Source organism: Bos javanicus, chromosome 25, assembly GCF_032452875.1.
Source record: "Bos javanicus breed banteng chromosome 25, ARS-OSU_banteng_1.0, whole genome shotgun sequence".
Classification (NCBI taxonomy): Eukaryota; Metazoa; Chordata; class Mammalia; order Artiodactyla; family Bovidae; genus Bos; species Bos javanicus.
In genome coordinates this window covers 32,878,633-32,895,874 of record NC_083892.1, presented here as the reverse complement: position 1 = coordinate 32,895,874, position 17,242 = coordinate 32,878,633, and the positions used below count along the sequence as shown (strand labels likewise).

Genomic DNA, 17,242 nt, shown 5'->3' with positions numbered 1-17,242 from the left:
TTATCGAGCACCTATTATGTACCAGGTCCCATGCAAAGTGCTGGGGACAGAGCAGTGAACCCAACAGACCGCAAAGCCCCCGCCCTTGTGCTGACATGCCAGTGCAGGAAGACAGACAGTAAGCAAAGCAATAGGAAAATAGGGAAATGCCCTGGCGGTCTAGTGTTTACGGGGCTTCCCTGGTGGCTCCAACAGTAAAGAGTCTGCCTGCAGTGTGGGAGACCCTGGTTCGATCCCTGGGTCAGGAAGATCCCTTGGAGGAGGGAATGGGAACCCACTCCCTTGCCTGGAGAATTCCACGCATAGAGGAACCTGTCGGGCTACAGGCCATGGGGTCGAGAAAAGTCGGACGTGACTGAGCACGCACACTTACCCACTCTGACCGTGGGAGCTGAGAATAGATGCTAGAGGGCGAGAGAGAAAGACAGACACTTGTGATAATTTAGACAAGAGGAATGATTGGGCAGGTGGAGATTAGCAGGGGGAGGGTGGAGTTCTCCATGTTTTGTTTTTCGGAAATGTTCAAAACCACAAAAAGTTGAGAATAATTTAATGAATCTCACACGCTCGGCTCCAACCATTATCAACAGATGTTATCATAGGTAATAAGGAATAAGAATTTGAACTTCCTTAGTGGTGCAGTGGTTAAAACTGCACACTTCCAATTGTGTAGGCTGTGGGTTCAATCCCTGGTCAGGGAACTAAGATCCCATGTGCCATGAGGTATAACCAAAATTTTTTTAATTAAAAAAAAAGAATTACACATAGTTAACATTTTTGAAAAGTAAGTCATTAGAAAGACAAATAGTAAATTATACGAGGTTTCCAGATATGGTGGAAAATTATATTAGTCCTTAAATGATTTGAGTTTGGAAAACTCTGTAACAAGGGCTGCTGGGTCAGGGCAGGAAACTTTAGGAAGAGGGCTGGAGTTTGTTACCCTTGCGTGTGATGTCAAGTGTGGGCTTGATGGGGGGATGGGGACTGGTGGGGTGGGGGGGGGTGTTATTAAGGACACTGTGCAAAAGCATAGTAGGTGTATTTCAATGAACAGTGCAAAAAAAAGCTCATCATGTTCAGTGTGAGAAGCAAGTGCAAAAAGATATGGACAATATAGCATTTTTCCAAATTTGAAATGTAAAAATAGTATCGCTAATGTTTTATTAATGTTTTAAAAAATCGTGTGCAAATATGACAAAATGCTCACATATATTCATTCCGGTTGGTGGGTCCATGAGGGTTGGTTACCATGCTCTGTATGCCTTGCTGCACTTTTTAATTTTCCCCTACCAAAAAGAAACAAATGACTAGAAAAATAAATAAGAAGGCTTCCTACGGGCCCAGATGGGTGGTGACAGAATAAAGGCAGAGCGTCTCTGCTGCTCGTCTGCTTCCGTCTTCCCTGTCAGGAAAAACGGGCTGGAAAACAGGAGAGTGACCTGGACCTGGGAGTCCAGAGCAGGAGGAGGTATCGAGGGTCCCCAGGTCTGCTGTGGGTGAATGGGTCTCCAGGTAATACCTTCGATCCGCTGTCTATAGGATGTGAAAAGTCACGGCGGAAAAAGATGAGCTGACGACAGACTTGGAGATGAGGTTTTGCCCAAAGCAAAGACAGGTGGACTATGCCTCAGTCCCAGGCACAGTTCTGGGACGGATGTCTACATGTGCGACTGTGAGCCCTCAGAAAGGACCCCGTGTGGGGTCAGCCACAGGAGTGGGTCGACTCATTATGCCATCAACATTTCCAACTGACCCTGGGCTGGCTGGAGAAGCTCCTTATGACTTTTATAAACAAAAGGGTTTCGACTCTAAACACAGTTTTAAGTAGTGTTTTCAGTTTAAATGAAAGGTAGTTGAGGACTTCCGTGGCAGTTCAGTAGTTAAGACGCCCCACTCCCAATGCAAGGGGCAAGGGGTTTGACCCCTGATCGGGGAACTGAGATCCCACATGCTACTCAGCACTGCCAAGAAAAAAGAAAAAAGTTATTTGAATTTCAAGCAAGAAAAGGGGGCTCTAGGGGGATCCCAGCCTCCACTGGGGGAAGATTTCCCCCAGTGTCCTGGAGGGCTCGGTCCCTCCTTGAACATGTATTGGTGAGACCTTAGGCAGCAAGATTATGCAGATTGCAGATCCCTGGGGAGGAATGGTCCATCCGTCCAAGAAGGATGTTCCCCATGGCCTTGACAGACTGGAACACTGCGCTGAAACGCACAGGAGAAAGTCACAACCCCAGGATGTGTGTTGTGGGTTGCGTTCGCTGGGGACCAGTCTCTGAGATGGAGCCTAGCGTGTGGGGTGTTTTTTAGGGGCTGCCCTGGGGATCAGCACCTGGGTAAGGCTGGGGACAGAAGCAGGGGAGGGGACAAGGGAGAAGACAGGAAGCGGGGAGCTGTGTGTGTGGAGCTGGGGGCTGGGCTGGTGATCCGCCTGGTCACCCTCCATCACTGTTTCCAGGAACTGATGTCGGCCCTCGGAACTGCCTGTCTAGGCGGAGTCAGGTGGGCCCAGCATCCACTGCCCACAACGTACCTGTTTCCCTGACGAAAGTTTAGTCCTAAAGCTCTGGCCCTTTTAAAGTCAGGGGCTGAGCAGAGATGAAACCTTCCAGAACCTTCGGGGTTGAGCCCCAAGGCTCCAGCTCGTCTGGTGATCTGAAAAGCAGGCTCCCTTTTTCCCGCACAAAGAGAGCGGGGCCTTGACCACGTCATGGGAGCTCTCCCTGTCACGGGAGTCCCTGCGTCCCTTCTCATCGAGCATCCTCTCCACCAGCTGGCCGAGAGCAGACCCGGGCTCCGCCTGCTCCACCCCTCCTCCTCGGCCCAGCCTTGTGGGCTGAAAAGGGGCCGTCCAAGGGTTGGCCCCGCGTGGGACAGCACCTGGCAACACAGGGCAAGCTTCCTAAGCCGCGGTTCCCTTCCGGTTGTTTCAAGCGTTGAAAATCCCTGTGCCTTCCTCCAGTGCTGGCACCAAAGAGTCGCTGCTGATGAAGGTCCCGCCCTGGCACCCGACTCCTGTCTGCACTTGTATCTCATCTTGCTGCCAAAATCTGTCGTTCTCTTGAGTTTGCAGCCATCCTTCCCACAGGAACAGCTCCCCTCTCCCTGCCTGTGTCCCTCTCCTTCCTGGACACTTGGATCCGACCCACGTATTCCTCTCCCCATGTCTCCTCCAGTAGACATGTTCAGTCTCAGGAACATGGCTCATTCCCAGCTTGCAAAGAGTGGGAGTAGGACAGTGGTGCCCCCCAAGGCCAGTCTCCCCCATCCCGTTTACAGCCTAAGCCCTAACCTCCCGTGTTTTTCCCTGTGCCATGTCTTTGCTGCCGGTTGGACCCACATCTGGGGACAAGGTTGAGTCCTTGCCAGGGCCAAGTCACCTTGTCAGAGGCCCCGGAACCTTATGACCTTAGATAGGTTCACATCCCCATCCCCTTATCCGTCTCCATTTTTAAGATTTTTTTTTATTTGTATACAGATCATTTTAAAACTTTATTGAACTTGTTATAATATTGCTACTGTTTTATGTTTTGGATTTTTGGCCATGAGCCGTGTGGGCGTGCTGATCCAGGATCGAACCCACAACCCCTGCATTGGAAGGCAAAGTCTTAACCACTGGACCCCCAGGGAAGTCCTGTGCCTCTGTCTGTCTTTATGGCGTCACTGCCATCTGACATCACGTGCTGTGTCTGGCGTCACGCCAGGAGGACAGGCGTTGTCTTGTTGCTGCGTTTCCTCTGTTCCTGGAGCAGAGCCTGGAGGCAGTGGAAGGAAGGATGGGGTGGCGTGGGGCTGGTCTCCAGGCCACGCATCCCAAAGGTGTCCGGTCTCGAAAGCTCACGTGGAGGCGAGGGTGGGTGCTTGTACAAAACTGGGGTCCCTGATCCCGTCTCGGGGTCACTGTGCCGTGCTCCGGTCTTGGCCTGCACTCCCTGCCTGTCCGACCTCACTTTGGAGGTGCAGAGATGGTGAATGTGGCTGCATGGCTCCCTCTTCTCTTTCAGACAAAGGCGCCAGCGAGGACCCTCGGCCCGAGGAAAGGCCAGTGGAGGGTGAGGCACTGTCCGCTTCCCACTTCTCTCTCCCTCCCTACCCAGGCCTCCTCCCCTCCCGTGTCCCACAACTCCCTTTTGTCTCTCTCCAGACACCGGGTTTGGGAGTGGGTGTCCTATAGGCTACTTGAATTGGGAGGTTTATAGACCTGTTTTCTAGAACTAGGAGGTATGTGGTCAGAGGTAGGAGCAGCTGTTCCTGGTAAGAGAAATTGTAAGACTTTCTTATTTTGTTTTATATACACCCTACTTCTTTCCAGAAAACTTTTAAGGCTGAGGTCTGAGCTTAGTCTTCCTGAACAAGTCGAACTGAGGCCTGAAAGCACAAAATTGGCTTTGGGTCCAGTAGACATGTTCAGTCTCAGGAACATGGCTCATTCCCAGCTTGCAAAGAGTGGGAGTAGGACAGGCAGGGAGGTCAAGGTGAGGATGGGGCTGTGTCTGCCCCTGGAATGGAATGAGTGGGTGTCAGAGGAGGGGAGTGTCTCTTTCCCAATCCCAAAAGTGGGGAGTGTAACTCTGAAATTTTAACAGATGTCTACTGCCATCTGGTGGCAGCACACTCAATTTGCAGGCTTAGTATACACACACTAGTTAAGTCACTGTGCTTGACTAGACTTTCCCGGTGGCTCAGTGGTAAAGAATCCACCTGCCAATGCAGGAGATGCAGGTTCAATCCCTGGGTCAGGAAGGTCCCCTGGAGAGGAAATGGCAACCCACTTCAGTATTCTTGCCTGAAACATCCCATGGACAGAGGAACCTGGTGGACTACAGCCCAGGGGGTTACAAAGAGTTGGACATGACTGAGCACACGTACATACATACATACATAAGTCACTGTGCTCGTCGAGAGTGACATTCACATAGAAAGTCCCATGGTCATCCTTAGGCCTCAGAACCTTCCATTCAGGCCTGGTGATGCCCTAGACCCGATTTCGCAAGCAGGAACTGTGGACCTGTCTGCAGAGAGGCCACTTCTGAGGAAAGAGGTTATCTGCCATCACCACCCTTCCCCTTTCCAAGGTCTCAGTGTAGGGCATCCTTGGTGGCAGCAGAGCTGGGACACGAGCTGAGAAGCAGGGTCCTGCTGCCTCTGGGGAGGCTCAGCAAACTGCCCTTTGCCTTCCAGACAGTCACGGCGATGTGATCCGGCCTCTGCGGAAGCAGGTGGAGCTGCTTTTCAACACGCGATACGGTGAGCAAGGAGCCGGGCAGGGTTGGGGGTATCTGGGTGTCCCTCCAGCTGCCCTGTTATCAGAGGGACTGACCCCCCCGGCCCCCGGCCCAGCTGCTCCCTGAACAGGGAGGAGCCGGGGGGGCTGGGGCACTGTAGGGGCTGCTGCCCAGCCCCCTCCTCAGCTCCAGACATCCCGCTTGGGGAGACTGAGGCACTGCTGGAGAACCCCACCCTCTGAAACACAGCACTGCTGTCTCCTCCATCAACACACTCACACTCATGGTCTGCCTTAGCCTCAGTTGGGAGAGGCCGCTGTGTCAGCTGTAACTGCCCCTCTGTCCCCCACAGACACCCTCATTCAGGGTCCTCAGGAGGATGCACGCATGGCAAGATCTTTCCTACTAGAAAGGCAGGGGAGAAGCCTACTCTTCATTCAGCCTCTGTGGTTGGCCAGGCGCTGGCAAGGTGCTTCACACACCTTCTCCCATCCCGTCTCACAAAAATCCCTGTGTCCTAATACCCATTTTACAGATGAGGGAAATCGAGGCCTGGGGAAGTGCCATGGCTTGTCTGAGGCCCCCCGACTAGTGAGTGGTAGTGCCTGGCCTGGCCCTCAGATCTCTCCAGTTCACGAGGCATGGCGTTGGGCCACACAGGGGGTTGGGGTTATTTATGGTGGCAGAGGGACCTTCCAGAGGGCCTTTCTGGCAGCACGGGGACGAGTGGACTTGGGTGGAGCCGATACCAGGTTTCACCAGCTGTCAGTGGTTTCTCCTGCGCTGCCAGGGCATGAGGGCGTGGACTGAACGTAAGATTGAGGGTCCCGCTGACTTGGATTCCCATCCCTGGGACCTGAGGGATCCTGGGACCTGAGACAAGTCACATCCCCTCTGGGCTCTGGGCTGCTTACCCACAAGACTGAGGCTGACAGTACTTAACCTCTCAGGAGGGTCAGGAAGGTTCAGCTGAGAGCTAAGTTTCAAAAGGGCTCCGGCCCCCCCATGCAGACATGGGAGGTGGGAATCGAGGCTCGTGGCCCCGTAGATCTGGATGGCCCTACAGCAGCCGTATCTCTGCAGCCAAGGCCATTGGCATCTCGGAGCCTGTCAAGGTGCCCTACTCCAAGTTCCTGATGTACCCAGAGGAGCTGTTTGTGGTGGGGCTGCCTGAAGGCATCTCCCTCCGCAGGCCCAACTGCTTTGGGATCGCCAAGCTCCGGAAGATCCTGGAAGCCAGCAACAGCATCCAGTTTGTCATCAAGAGGTAAGGCCCAGCAGGGTCCACAGGAGCCGCTTCAGGCTTGCCCAGCACCAAGGAGAAGTGCCAAGTAGCTGTTTTCCTCTTTAGATTGGGGAAGGCGTTTTTTTTTTTTTTTTTTTTTGATGATAGGGCACTAGATGAAGTTTGGCCTCAATCGTGCAGGTACAAGTTTGCCCAGCCCCAGCCGAGGCCTGAAGGACCTAAAGCAACCAGATTGATGCCTCTCAGTCCCCAGGAGAGCAGTCCCCAGCTTGCCTGGATGTAAGACAGGAATACGCCTACTGGCTCATTCTGAGCATCCTCTGGGGGTTGGAGGCATCAGAACTGACAATACCCCATTTTCCCTGGATTAGAAAATCGGGCATTGACATTTCAGGTGTCTTCTCTTTCCTCAAGCATCTAGTTTTCATCAGCGAGGACCCAAGGAGCTCCATTGTATCCAGCCTGTGTGCCCAACTGAGATATAAAGTCCCTCTGGAGGAGATGGAGGCAGCTATTGAATTTTTAAAAGAGGAGGGAGGGCCTGGGGGTGACCTGTTTCGCTCTTCTCTGTGTTCCTGGGATGTCTTGTAAACTTAGGTTTGGTTTGGTTGAAAGTAACAAGAAAGGGGATATTTAAAGGTTTGCTCTGCCCATGGGAGTAGATGGCCCCCAAATTGGGAGACTCGGGGTGTCCTTCACGCCTAGAGTGGCAGGTTGGCATTGGGGTGCAGGGCAGGGAGCTCTTGTGGAGCCTGGCTTGCATCAGATTAAGCAGGGAGGGTGGTATTCCACGTACAGATAGTGGATACGTGATTCTTTCCTTCCACAAATGCACCTTGAGTGCCCACCATGTGCCAGCAGTGATGCATCAATGAATGCCACTGAGTCCTGCTGTTGAGTTGGCTGACCTCATCAAATAAAATCCCAATATAATATCAGGTAGAGATAAATGCTGTAACGCAGGTTAAAGGGGCAGAGAGGGGCAGGAGGAACCTCTCGATGGAGGGGACATCAGAGCAGAGACCTAATGATGCAAGCCTTGCAGATATCTGGTGGAAGAGCACTGAAGCAGTGGGAATGACAGGTGCCAAGGCCCTGAGGCAGGGACATGCTTGTGCCTCTCAAGTCTAGCAAGGTGCCAGTGTAACTGGTGCGGATTGAGCGAGAGAAGAGTGTGAGTGGCGAGACACAAAAGGTAGAAGGAGCTGGATTATACAGGGTCTTGGGCTGGCGTAAAGGGTTTGGATTTTGTTTCACATGTAATGAGAACTCACTGGACGGTTTTGAGAAGGGTGGGACCAGTAAGAAGGCTGTACCTGGCCCTGAAGACACAGTGGCATCTTGGACTCAGTAAAGGTGCGGTGGTGAGAAGTCATCAGATTCAGGCAATGTTTTGAAGATGGAGCTGGTAGAATTTGCCAATGTATACGATGTGGGTGTGAGAGGAAGAGGGGCTGAATGACTGAAGGTTGGGGACTGAGCAGCTAGGATGGTGGTGATGCCATTTTCCAAGATGCCGATGATGAGGTTGGAGGTCAAAGTCAAGAGCTGAGGGACTTTCCCTGCAGTCCAGTGGTTGAGACTCCACACTTCTGATGCAGGGGGCACCGGTTTGATCACTGGTCTGGGAACTAAGATTCCATATGCTGCACAGTATGGCCAAAACATAAAAAAAAAAAAACAATGTAAGAGTTGGCTCTGACTTTTGTTATGTTTGCGGTGTGGGGGAACCTTGCAGAGAGGGATGGCAGGTGGATTACGGGGCTCAGACACAAGGGAGCGGTCGGGGGGGCAGACAGAACGTGGGAAGCTGTCAGCGTCCAGGAGGAACATAACACGTGGGGGCCACTGGCCTCATCCATCTCCTCAGACTGAGAACTGGAAGTACTTGGGTGGCTCCCAGACTCGTGGATCTGAGTCTGGCTCTTCCTGTTCCTCCCCTTGACCTTGGGCAGGCTGCTCAGGTGTCAGGTGGGGCACACTGTACTGTTTATAGGGTGGCCCTGAAGGTCAAGGCTTAGCAAAGGGCTTGTCACACTCAGTCAAGATGGTTTGGAGTTCTTTGTGGTTTTTTTAGTATCAGGTTTATTGAAGTTTAATGTTACCCTTTTTAAATGTGCAGCTCTTTGATTTTTGGCGAGCTCGTACAGTCACATGACTACCTTCAAAATACAAAGCAGGACTTCCCTGGTGGTCCAGTGGTTAAGACTCCGTGCTGCCAACACAGAGGGCGCAGGTTCGAGCCCTGGTTGGGAAACTAAGATCCCACATGCTCTGTGGCATAAGCAAAAGATTTAAAAAACAAATAAAAAATTTTAAAAAGATACAGAAGCTTCCCTTGTGCCCCTTTGCCGGCTACCCCAGCTCCCGGCAACCATTGATCAGTTTTCTGTCATTTTGCCTTTTCCAGAATGTCATATAAATGGCATCATGCACTGTGCATCTCACTGGGTCTGACTTCTTTCACTTGGCTTTTGAGACTCATCCATGTGGTTGCCAGTATCAGGAGTTCATTTCTTAAAATAAATGTATATATACACACCAGATTTTTAAATGAATTTAAGTAATCCCAGTTTCCTGAATGCCAAGCGGAAAAAATAATTCAAGTAGAAAAGAGTGATTAACTCTGTCCAATGGGACCTTTGGGATGTTAAGATTAAGGACTAGTTGGGGTGATTGTAGGAGATAATTGGAAGAGAGAGATTGAGCACTTGAATATATTTATTTTATTTTGGTATTCCTCCTTTTAAAAAGTTAGCTAAAAATACTATTGAGAATATTAGTAAAAAAAAAAAATAGCCACTTCTTACTAATTTTACTTTTAAAAAGGGTACATTTTTTATTTTTTTTTTTAAAGGGTACATTTTGGATGGAGATGTAAATGTTCTGAAATTAGCTTCCCCGATGGTGCTCGTGGTAAAGAAACCCCCTGCCGATGCAGGAGACCTAAGAGATGTGGGTTCAGTCCCTGGGTCGGGAAGATCCCCTGGAGAAGGAGATGGCAATCCACTCCAGTATTCTTGCCTGGAAAAAACCGTAGACACCAGAGGAGCCTGGTGGGCTAGTCCATGGGGTCACAAGGAGTCGGACAGGACTGAAGCGACTTAGCATGCACCCAAGCATGGCTGCATGAACAACTTCGTTGAATATACTAAAACCTGGGACTTCCAGTGGTCCCCTGGTTAAGACTCTGAACTTCCCATGCAGGGGGCACGGGTTCAACTCCTGGTTGGGGAACCAAGATCTCGCTCCTGGCTGGATCCTCACAGCTGCCGGATCTCACACCCCCAGATCTGTCGGCAGGACCCTGCCTGGGGCACGGGGACCCCAGACCTGGACTGTCCGGAATCAGGAGGGCCCATTGCACAGATGTGCAGACTGAGGCCCAGAGGGCAGAGCTGGGAAGGCCTCGAGGGGCCTTAGTGATAGCCCCTCTTGTGTTTTGCAGGCCTGAGCTGCTCACAGAAGGAGTCAAAGAGCCCCTCTCGGACAGCCAAGGTACCCTGCCCAGGGTCACGGGCTGGGCTTGGGAAGGGTCCCAGGCGTCTGCCACCGCCCCTCCTCCTGCTTCCTCCTTCCTGGTTCCGTCTCCCCTGGCATTCCCCCACCACCCTCCCCACCAAGTTTGTCCCCACCAGATGCCAACCTCTGTCCCGGGTCCCAGGAGCTACCCGCTCACCCTGGCTTCTCTCCCCTCCCCCAACGCCCCCAGAGAGGGATTCCGGGGACCCTCTTGTGGACGAGAGCCTGAAGAGACAGGGCTTTCAAGGTAAGGTTGCAGCTCAGGATGGGGTCCCCTGTCCCAGTGCCATGACCTTGACCTGGCCTTGGAGGGCCAGGCTGGGGGTGGGAGGGGCTGGCTGCCAACCTCAGGGCCCCCCGAGGAGGGTGGTCTAAGCCATGTGGGCAGGCAGCCAAGCAGGGCTGTAGTGTATTAGCTCTAAGGAGAATCTCCGCCAGGCATCTAGGGGTTCAGGGGACAGTGGGGTGTGGGGTGAAGGAGCCACTTGCTGTCAGTCTGGGGAGGCAGCTGACCTGCCCGCTTCGTGTCAGGCAGCCGGCCATGCTTCTTCGTGCTTTGAAATCAGAGGAGAGGAGTTGCCGAGGGCAAGGAGGATTCTCCTGAAAGGGAGGACTGTGGCCAGGCCGAGGAGGGGTGGAAGGACGTGAGTGTGGAGGGAGAGGGGTGGAGGATGGGGCAAAGCCTGAGCTCAGGGCTGAAGGGGGGACCCTGGGTAAGAAACAGAGGGCCAGGGAGGCTCTGTCCCATCCCTCCCGATGGTGGGGGCTGGTAGGACTGCTCTGCCTTTTGGTTGAGATCAGATCATTGGGCTGCCCAGGTGGCTCAGTGGTAAAGACTGCCTGTCAACGCAGTGGACGCAGCTTCGCTCTCTGGTCAGGAAGATCCCCTGGAGGAGGAAACGGCAACCCACTCCAGTTTTCTTGCCTGGGAGATCCCATGGACAGAGGAGCCTGGTGGGCTACGTACAGTCCACAGGGTCTCAAAGAGTTGAACGTGACTGAGCATGCGTGTGTGTGTGCGTAGCATCAGTGGGGGCTGCCGTGACTGAGAGCAGCTGTCCACGTGCACGTCAGAGCAGCTCTGGACAGTGGCTAGAAGTCCCGCAGGGTGGGTCTTCCCCAGGTGGGCCCTGCGACTCTAAGGAGAAAGTGAGGTCAGCCAGACCAGAGACAAGAAGGGCCAGCCCCTGGGGGTGGAGGAGCATGGGGTCCTGGGTCCCAGATCCCAGAAGGGCACCTGCTTAGCACCAAGCCTCTCACTCCTCCCCAGGCCAGAACTTTCTATGATGGGAGAGTCGAGTCTCTCACCTTACCCCGTGGCTGTTCATACTCGGCCCTTTTAGCAAACTGGGGTCCAACTACCCAGAGACCCATCCCCTCCCTCCAGCCTCCCCCCACCTCTCTTTGCCCACAAGGCAGTGTCAGGCTCTAATGTCCCCCAACATCCGGGGGCCTCATGGCAGGTGGACTCATGGGCTTCTTAGCAAACACCCTCTGGGTGAGTGAGCGAGTGACCGTGGGAACTGCCAGGCTGGCTCCCTGGCTCCACGGGGTCGTGGTCAGTGACCTCAGCTCCCTGCTTAGCCTCCCGCCTCCCTGCTGACCCTGACTGAGGCCCCGTTCCACTCTTCGTGATGCAGGGCTGCTCCCTTTCGTGGGGTCTCGCCCCTCCAGGTCTGGCTATTGGTGTGGTTTTCGAATGTCAACAATTAACTTAATTTCCAACTCATTGCTGTCGTCGCAACAGTGTGAGTCCTTCCGGAGCAAACACACGTCCCCGTCAAGATGTTAGTGCTGGAGTTCTCCGAGGGGCCCCTCCAAGGAGCTGATAATTGCCCGAGAAGGAGTTCCCCATAATTAGAAAATCATATTCTGTGAAAGTCATCAAGTGCCTTTTCATTTAACAGCCCAAATCCGTAATTGTTTTTCACTTGGCAGAAAATTATGACGCCAGACTCTCACGGATCGACATTGCCAACACACTGAGGGAGCAAGTTCAGGATCTGTTCAATAAGAAATATGGTGAGCCCCAGGGTGCCCCGGCCGGAAGGGAAGAGAGGTGGGGCCATGGTCTCCTCTGGAAAGACCACTCAACCCGCATGCAAACATTTCTTGAGCACTGGGACTTCCCTGGTGATCCAGTGGTTAAGACTCCACACTTCCAATGCAGGGGCTGCAGGTTCAATCCCTGGTCAGGGAACTAAGACCACACATGCCATGGATGTAGCCAAAAAACATTACTGCTGCTGCTACTACTACTACTAATAAAACCACTGGATTATTTAAGATGGTAAATGTTATGATATGTGAATTATGTCTCAGTAACACTGAACAGACAAGCTGAAGCAAAGGCACAAACCAGGGGTGCCATGAAGACTCAGCAGTTCTATACTTAATGAATGTGGGGCTCTGAGTTTCCTAGGAGCCAGAGCAAAAAGGGAAATGAGACCAGTTATACCATTCTGATGCAAAGAGCTGACTCATTTGAAAAGACCCTGATGCTGGGAAAGATTGAGAGCAGGAGGAGAAGGGGACGACAGGGGATGAGATGGTTGAATGGCATCACCGACTCAATGGACATGGGTTTGGGTAGACTCTGGGAGTTGGTGATGGACAGGGAGGCCTGGCGTGCTACGGTTCATGGGGTCGCAAAGAGTCAGATGTGACCGAGCGACTGAATTGGAACTGGATACCATTCTCAGTATCCATGAGATAAAAATTAGTTTATTGCCCAGAAAAAGTTCAGCTGTTTCTCCTTGTCCAAGACGTGGGAGATTTCCGCAGGCTTGTCTTCGTAAGCGGGCTACCCGGGACACTGAGGGGTGTCCAACCCTTGGTCCAGGAGGATGCTTCCGTGGTGCACCCTGCCTAGGCAGGGAGCCATGGATGTTCATGTCAGCCTGACAGTGGGTCAGCAGTGGCCTCAGGACAGCCCCCAGGCTGTCAGCACAGGCCCTGGGATGGACATGCCACTGCTCTCTGCAGAAGGTGGGCAGTAGAAGTGAGGCCAAGCCCCAGATATGGAAAGAAGGCCCTGAGGTCTGAGCCACACCCTGGCTGGCTTCCCTGCTCCCACATGCAATCTGCCCTCTCTGGCCAGGCCAGTCCAGAGCCAGGGTGAGGCGGAACCTCACTGAGGGAGGAGGGTCAAGTGTTGTAGGGAAGGACCAGGTGTGCCCACAAGGTACCATCTGCAAGATGGCTTTCAGATTCTCGAGCTGTGAGGCTGACACGTTAGGAGCAGTCTTCTCCCCAGCAACTATAGCCACACATCCCCCGCCTGCTCCTCAGCCCGGCTCAGGCACAGACCCACTCCACAGCCCCCTAGGCCCCCCACTTCCCAGTCCCCTACTGATTGTGCCTGTCTGTAGCGCTACATGATACCTCCCATTCCCCCATGTACAGGGGTGTATCACACTCATATATGCAGAGCACCCCTGGCTGCTGACAGCACACCAGCCCTGCCTGTGGCTCCCGACAACACTTCTCCGTCCCTCTTGTCCGCAGGGGAGGCCTTGGGTATCAAGTACCCAGTCCAGGTGCCCTACAAGCGGATCAAGAGTAACCCTGGCTCAGTCATCATCGAGGGGCTGCCCCCGGGGATCCCGTTCCGAAAGCCCTGCACCTTTGGCTCCCAGAACCTGGAGAGGATCCTCGCGGTGGCTGACAAGATCAAGTTCACTGTCACCAGGTACTCAGGGAATGGGGGAAGAGAGAGGAGGCAAGGGCCAGGAGGGGCCTCACGTCGCGGACCCTTGGCCTGGCCTTCGGGTGATCCTGCCCTTCCGGCGGGACAAGGTGGCTTTCCCAGCACCACATGGATCCTGGGGGTTGGAGGAGGGGGCCCCGCAGGCCAGCTGGGGTGCACAGAGCCCCAAAGAGATGAGACTAGGTCCCCCGCACCCCCATACACCATAGCAGGGGCAGCCTTCATGGGCCCCGTCTCCCTGCCTTGGTGGCTGCTCACTGCACTCCTATTCCCCTGGGAGAGAGGCCTTTGTCCCATGTCAGAGGGGAGGAGACCGAGACAAGTGATGTGCATGGCGCTGCGGAGCTGGCAGGGCGGTGCCAGCAGGAGACCCTGCTCCACCTGGTACACAGAAGCCCTGCCGACCGTCCCAGCGTCCCAGGGTCCCAAGGTCCCGTGCACACAGAGCCCCAGACATCCTGTTAAATGCAGTTTCTGGGGAATTCCCTGGCTGTCTGGGAATTAGGACTCGGTGTTCTCACTGCCAGAGTCCCGGGTTTGATCCCAGGTCAGGGAACTAAGATCCCACAGGCCACACCATGCAGCCCACTCCCCCTCCCCCCCCGAAAATTGCAGATACTGGTTTAGCTGGTCCGGGGCAGGCCCCACACATTCCTTGCAAGCTCCCAGGCTCTCGCCTGACACTCCTGTCTCTGTTTCTTTTCCAGGCCTTTCCAAGGACTCATCCCGAAGCCTGGTAAGAGGTGCTGGCTATGGGAGGGCCACTTGGCGTAGAGGGGCAGGGGCGGGCCATGGTGCTAGGGGCAGCGGCCAGAGCAGAGCTCACCATGGGGCGCAGCTTCTGGGGCCCTGGAGCAGGAGCCCCGCCATGTCTGCCCTGGGAACTGGCCCCGGGGTTGGGGAAGCGGGAAGTAAGGTCAAGTTAGAACCAGGACCCGGTTCCTGCAACGCAGAAAGGGATGATGGTGGGCCACAGGTGACTTTTAAGCTTCACCCAGCCAGGATTCAGGAGAGAAGGGCCCGGCTGGGTCAGTGACCCCCAACTTCCCCCATGAGGGTCCTTGCTGAGTGGATAAGGTTGATGGCAGGTGGGTTCCTAACTTCAGAGAGAGGAGTGTCTGCGTGGGAACCTGCGAGCTTGGTTGTGAGATGTGGGTAAGCGTTTACCCACTTTGTAAAACGCCTCTCCTGGCCCTTCTCAAGACATCCACTTCCGTCCATCCTCCCCCACGCTATGTCCTGGCCCTCCCAAACCCTGAATGAGCAGAGGCTGTCCCCGCGCAGGTGACATGATCACCCGATCAGCACCTAGGGATGGCCCAGGCCTCCGAGGAGGTGGCTGCCTGTGCTGAGCCCAGAGCCTTGCTGCCTCTCCTCTCCTACCCAGAGCCACTGACAGCCCCAGGCCCTTGGGGAGGCTGTGCTGGGAACATAAAGAGCCTGCAGTACAGGAATCTGAGGGCTTCTCGGGTGGCTCAGTGATAAAGAACCCGCCTGCAATGCAGGAGATGTGGGTTCAATTCCTGGGCCAGGAAGATCCCCTGGAAAAGGGACTGGCTACCCACTCCAGTATTCTTGCCTGGAGAATTCCACGGACAGAGGAACCTGGTGGGTTACAGTCTGTGGGGTCGCAAAAGAGTCAGACAAGACTTAGTGACTAAACAACAACAGGAATTTGATGTTATGGCCCCGGCCACGTCACTCACCACCTGTCTCTGTGCACCCTGACCCTCCTGCCTGGACCTGCTCCCTGCGCCCTGGCCTGGCTTGGTGGGCTTCTGGGTGGGTGTGACCTGGAGGGGTCAGACTCACCAAGGCGTATAGTGATGCGGCAGCTGCCGTTGGCTGCAGGGACCCCCAGGAGGAGAAGCAGAGGGAGGGGTGCTCAGAGAGGGTTTCAGGAGAGGAAGGCTTTGATGGGGCCTTGGGAGAGCTGGACTGGAGAGCCAGGAGAGGGAAGGAGAAGCAGGTGGTCAGATGGGTGAGTAGGAGAGGTCCAAGGTCCACACCCAAGGTGTTTTTCTAGAACTCTCAGAGGTGCCATCGGATGATGTCAGTAAGGTAGAGACAGTGGCCCTGGAGGAAACCTTGCCAAGACGTTTCTGGGCATCAGACCCAGTGCAGACCGCTTCACCTGGGTCCGTTTTACATGTGTTTCTGGAGGTCCTTCCTGCCATCGCCAGACAGTGTTCTGGGTACCATGGTTACAGCAATGGACACACACAGGAGGCATCTCGTTTACTCCTTCGATCTGGGAGTTTGGCACGAAAGTCCAACTTTCAGGGGGAAACTGAGACTCGCATCTCAGCGATGTGCCTGCATCACACAGCCAGCAGGTGGCCTGGCTGGCCTCTGGGCCTATGATCTGCAGCCGGTCGCCCCCATGGGGAGGTGGGGCCTGCGGCTGCCGGGGTCTGCAGGACAGAACACGGAAAGGAGGGCCCAGGTGCTCGTGAGGACATCACAGGCCCATGGATCCCCTTCTCATCGCATTCCCGGGCCCATCCCTGCCCTGTGACTGTGGCTGGGCTATGGACCTGCCTGGCTCCAGGGCCATGGCCAGTGGCCTCTGGTCCACTCGCCTATCCCGAAGCAGGGGCCCCGTGACCCCGTCAGCACTTGTACTGAATCAGCTTCAAGCTGCTGCCCGCCCCGACTTCTGTTTCTGCCCGGTAGGTGTCCGTGCTGGGCAGTGTCCATCCTGCTCCTACGAGCGGTGGCCATGGGAGCAGACAGGCCTCCCTCTGCTGGAGAAACACAGCGAGGCGGTCCAACGGCCTCCCCCCTACACGCCCTGTGCTGCCCAGGGCTTCCTACCCAGGCCCTGTAGAGGCCTGAAAATACAGCAGCTCCCGGAGCGGGCATGTGTGTTAATGAGTTGGAAAATGGAGCAAGAAAACGTCATTTCTGACCCCTGATGTGTGCTGGGCTATGAGTTCAGCGCTTGGCCCTGTTACCTTTTTCTGTCCCTTGCCCGCCCCCCGCCTTTTTTTTTATTGCGCTGGGTCTTCACGGCTGCGCACGGGGTTTCTCTAGTTGCGGCGAACAGGGGCTCTGTGGTGCGCAGGCTTCTCATTGCGGTGGCTTCTCTTGTGGAGCACAGCCTCTAGGGCTCATAGGCTTCAGTACTTGCAGCGTGCAGGCTCTGGAGTTGTGGCACACAGGCTTGGTTGCTCCGCAGCGTGTGGAATTTTCCCCGACCAGGGATTGAACCTGTGTCCCCCGCATTGGCAGGCAGATTTTATCCACTGTACCACCAGGAAAATCCTTCTGTCCCTTTTTATGGGTGAAGAAATAGGCCGAGGGAACTTCAGTGATTTTCTCAGGATGCCCAACCCTTAGTGGAGGAAGCATTGACCCTACACCTGGCTCCCTGCTCCATCTGATGCCAGGCAGGTGGCACGTCATTTAGAGCAGCCACCAAATAGTGGCAAGTCGGGCTTTGGGGAGAAATGCCGGGGGCAGAGAGGCAGCCAGCAGCCTTCACCTCTTTCTGGGGGTGACCTGTTCCATTGGTCACGGCTTGCCCTCCTGCAAGGGGTT

General features: G+C 54.5%; 1 protein-coding gene across 10 annotated transcripts in view; it reads left to right on the top strand.

The window, feature by feature from the left end:
• Positions 1 to 17,242, top strand: part of GTF2IRD1 (GTF2I repeat domain containing 1) — a 118,132-nt gene that overhangs the window by 70,153 nt on the left and 30,737 nt on the right. For 9 of the 10 annotated variants that reach the window (XM_061401867.1, XM_061401861.1, XM_061401868.1 and 6 more), the window contains 8 exons: positions 4,002 to 4,049; positions 5,179 to 5,244; positions 6,306 to 6,489; positions 9,917 to 9,966; positions 10,181 to 10,237; positions 11,929 to 12,012; positions 13,498 to 13,681; positions 14,407 to 14,435. In XM_061401867.1, the coding sequence (XP_061257851.1) occupies positions 4,002 to 4,049; positions 5,179 to 5,244; positions 6,306 to 6,489; positions 9,917 to 9,966; positions 10,181 to 10,237; positions 11,929 to 12,012; positions 13,498 to 13,681; positions 14,407 to 14,435 (702 nt within the window). The remainder of the gene's footprint in view (positions 1 to 4,001; positions 4,050 to 5,178; positions 5,245 to 6,305; positions 6,490 to 9,916; positions 9,967 to 10,180; positions 10,238 to 11,928; positions 12,013 to 13,497; positions 13,682 to 14,406; positions 14,436 to 17,242) is intronic. The other variant, XM_061401866.1, reaches the window with a different exon arrangement.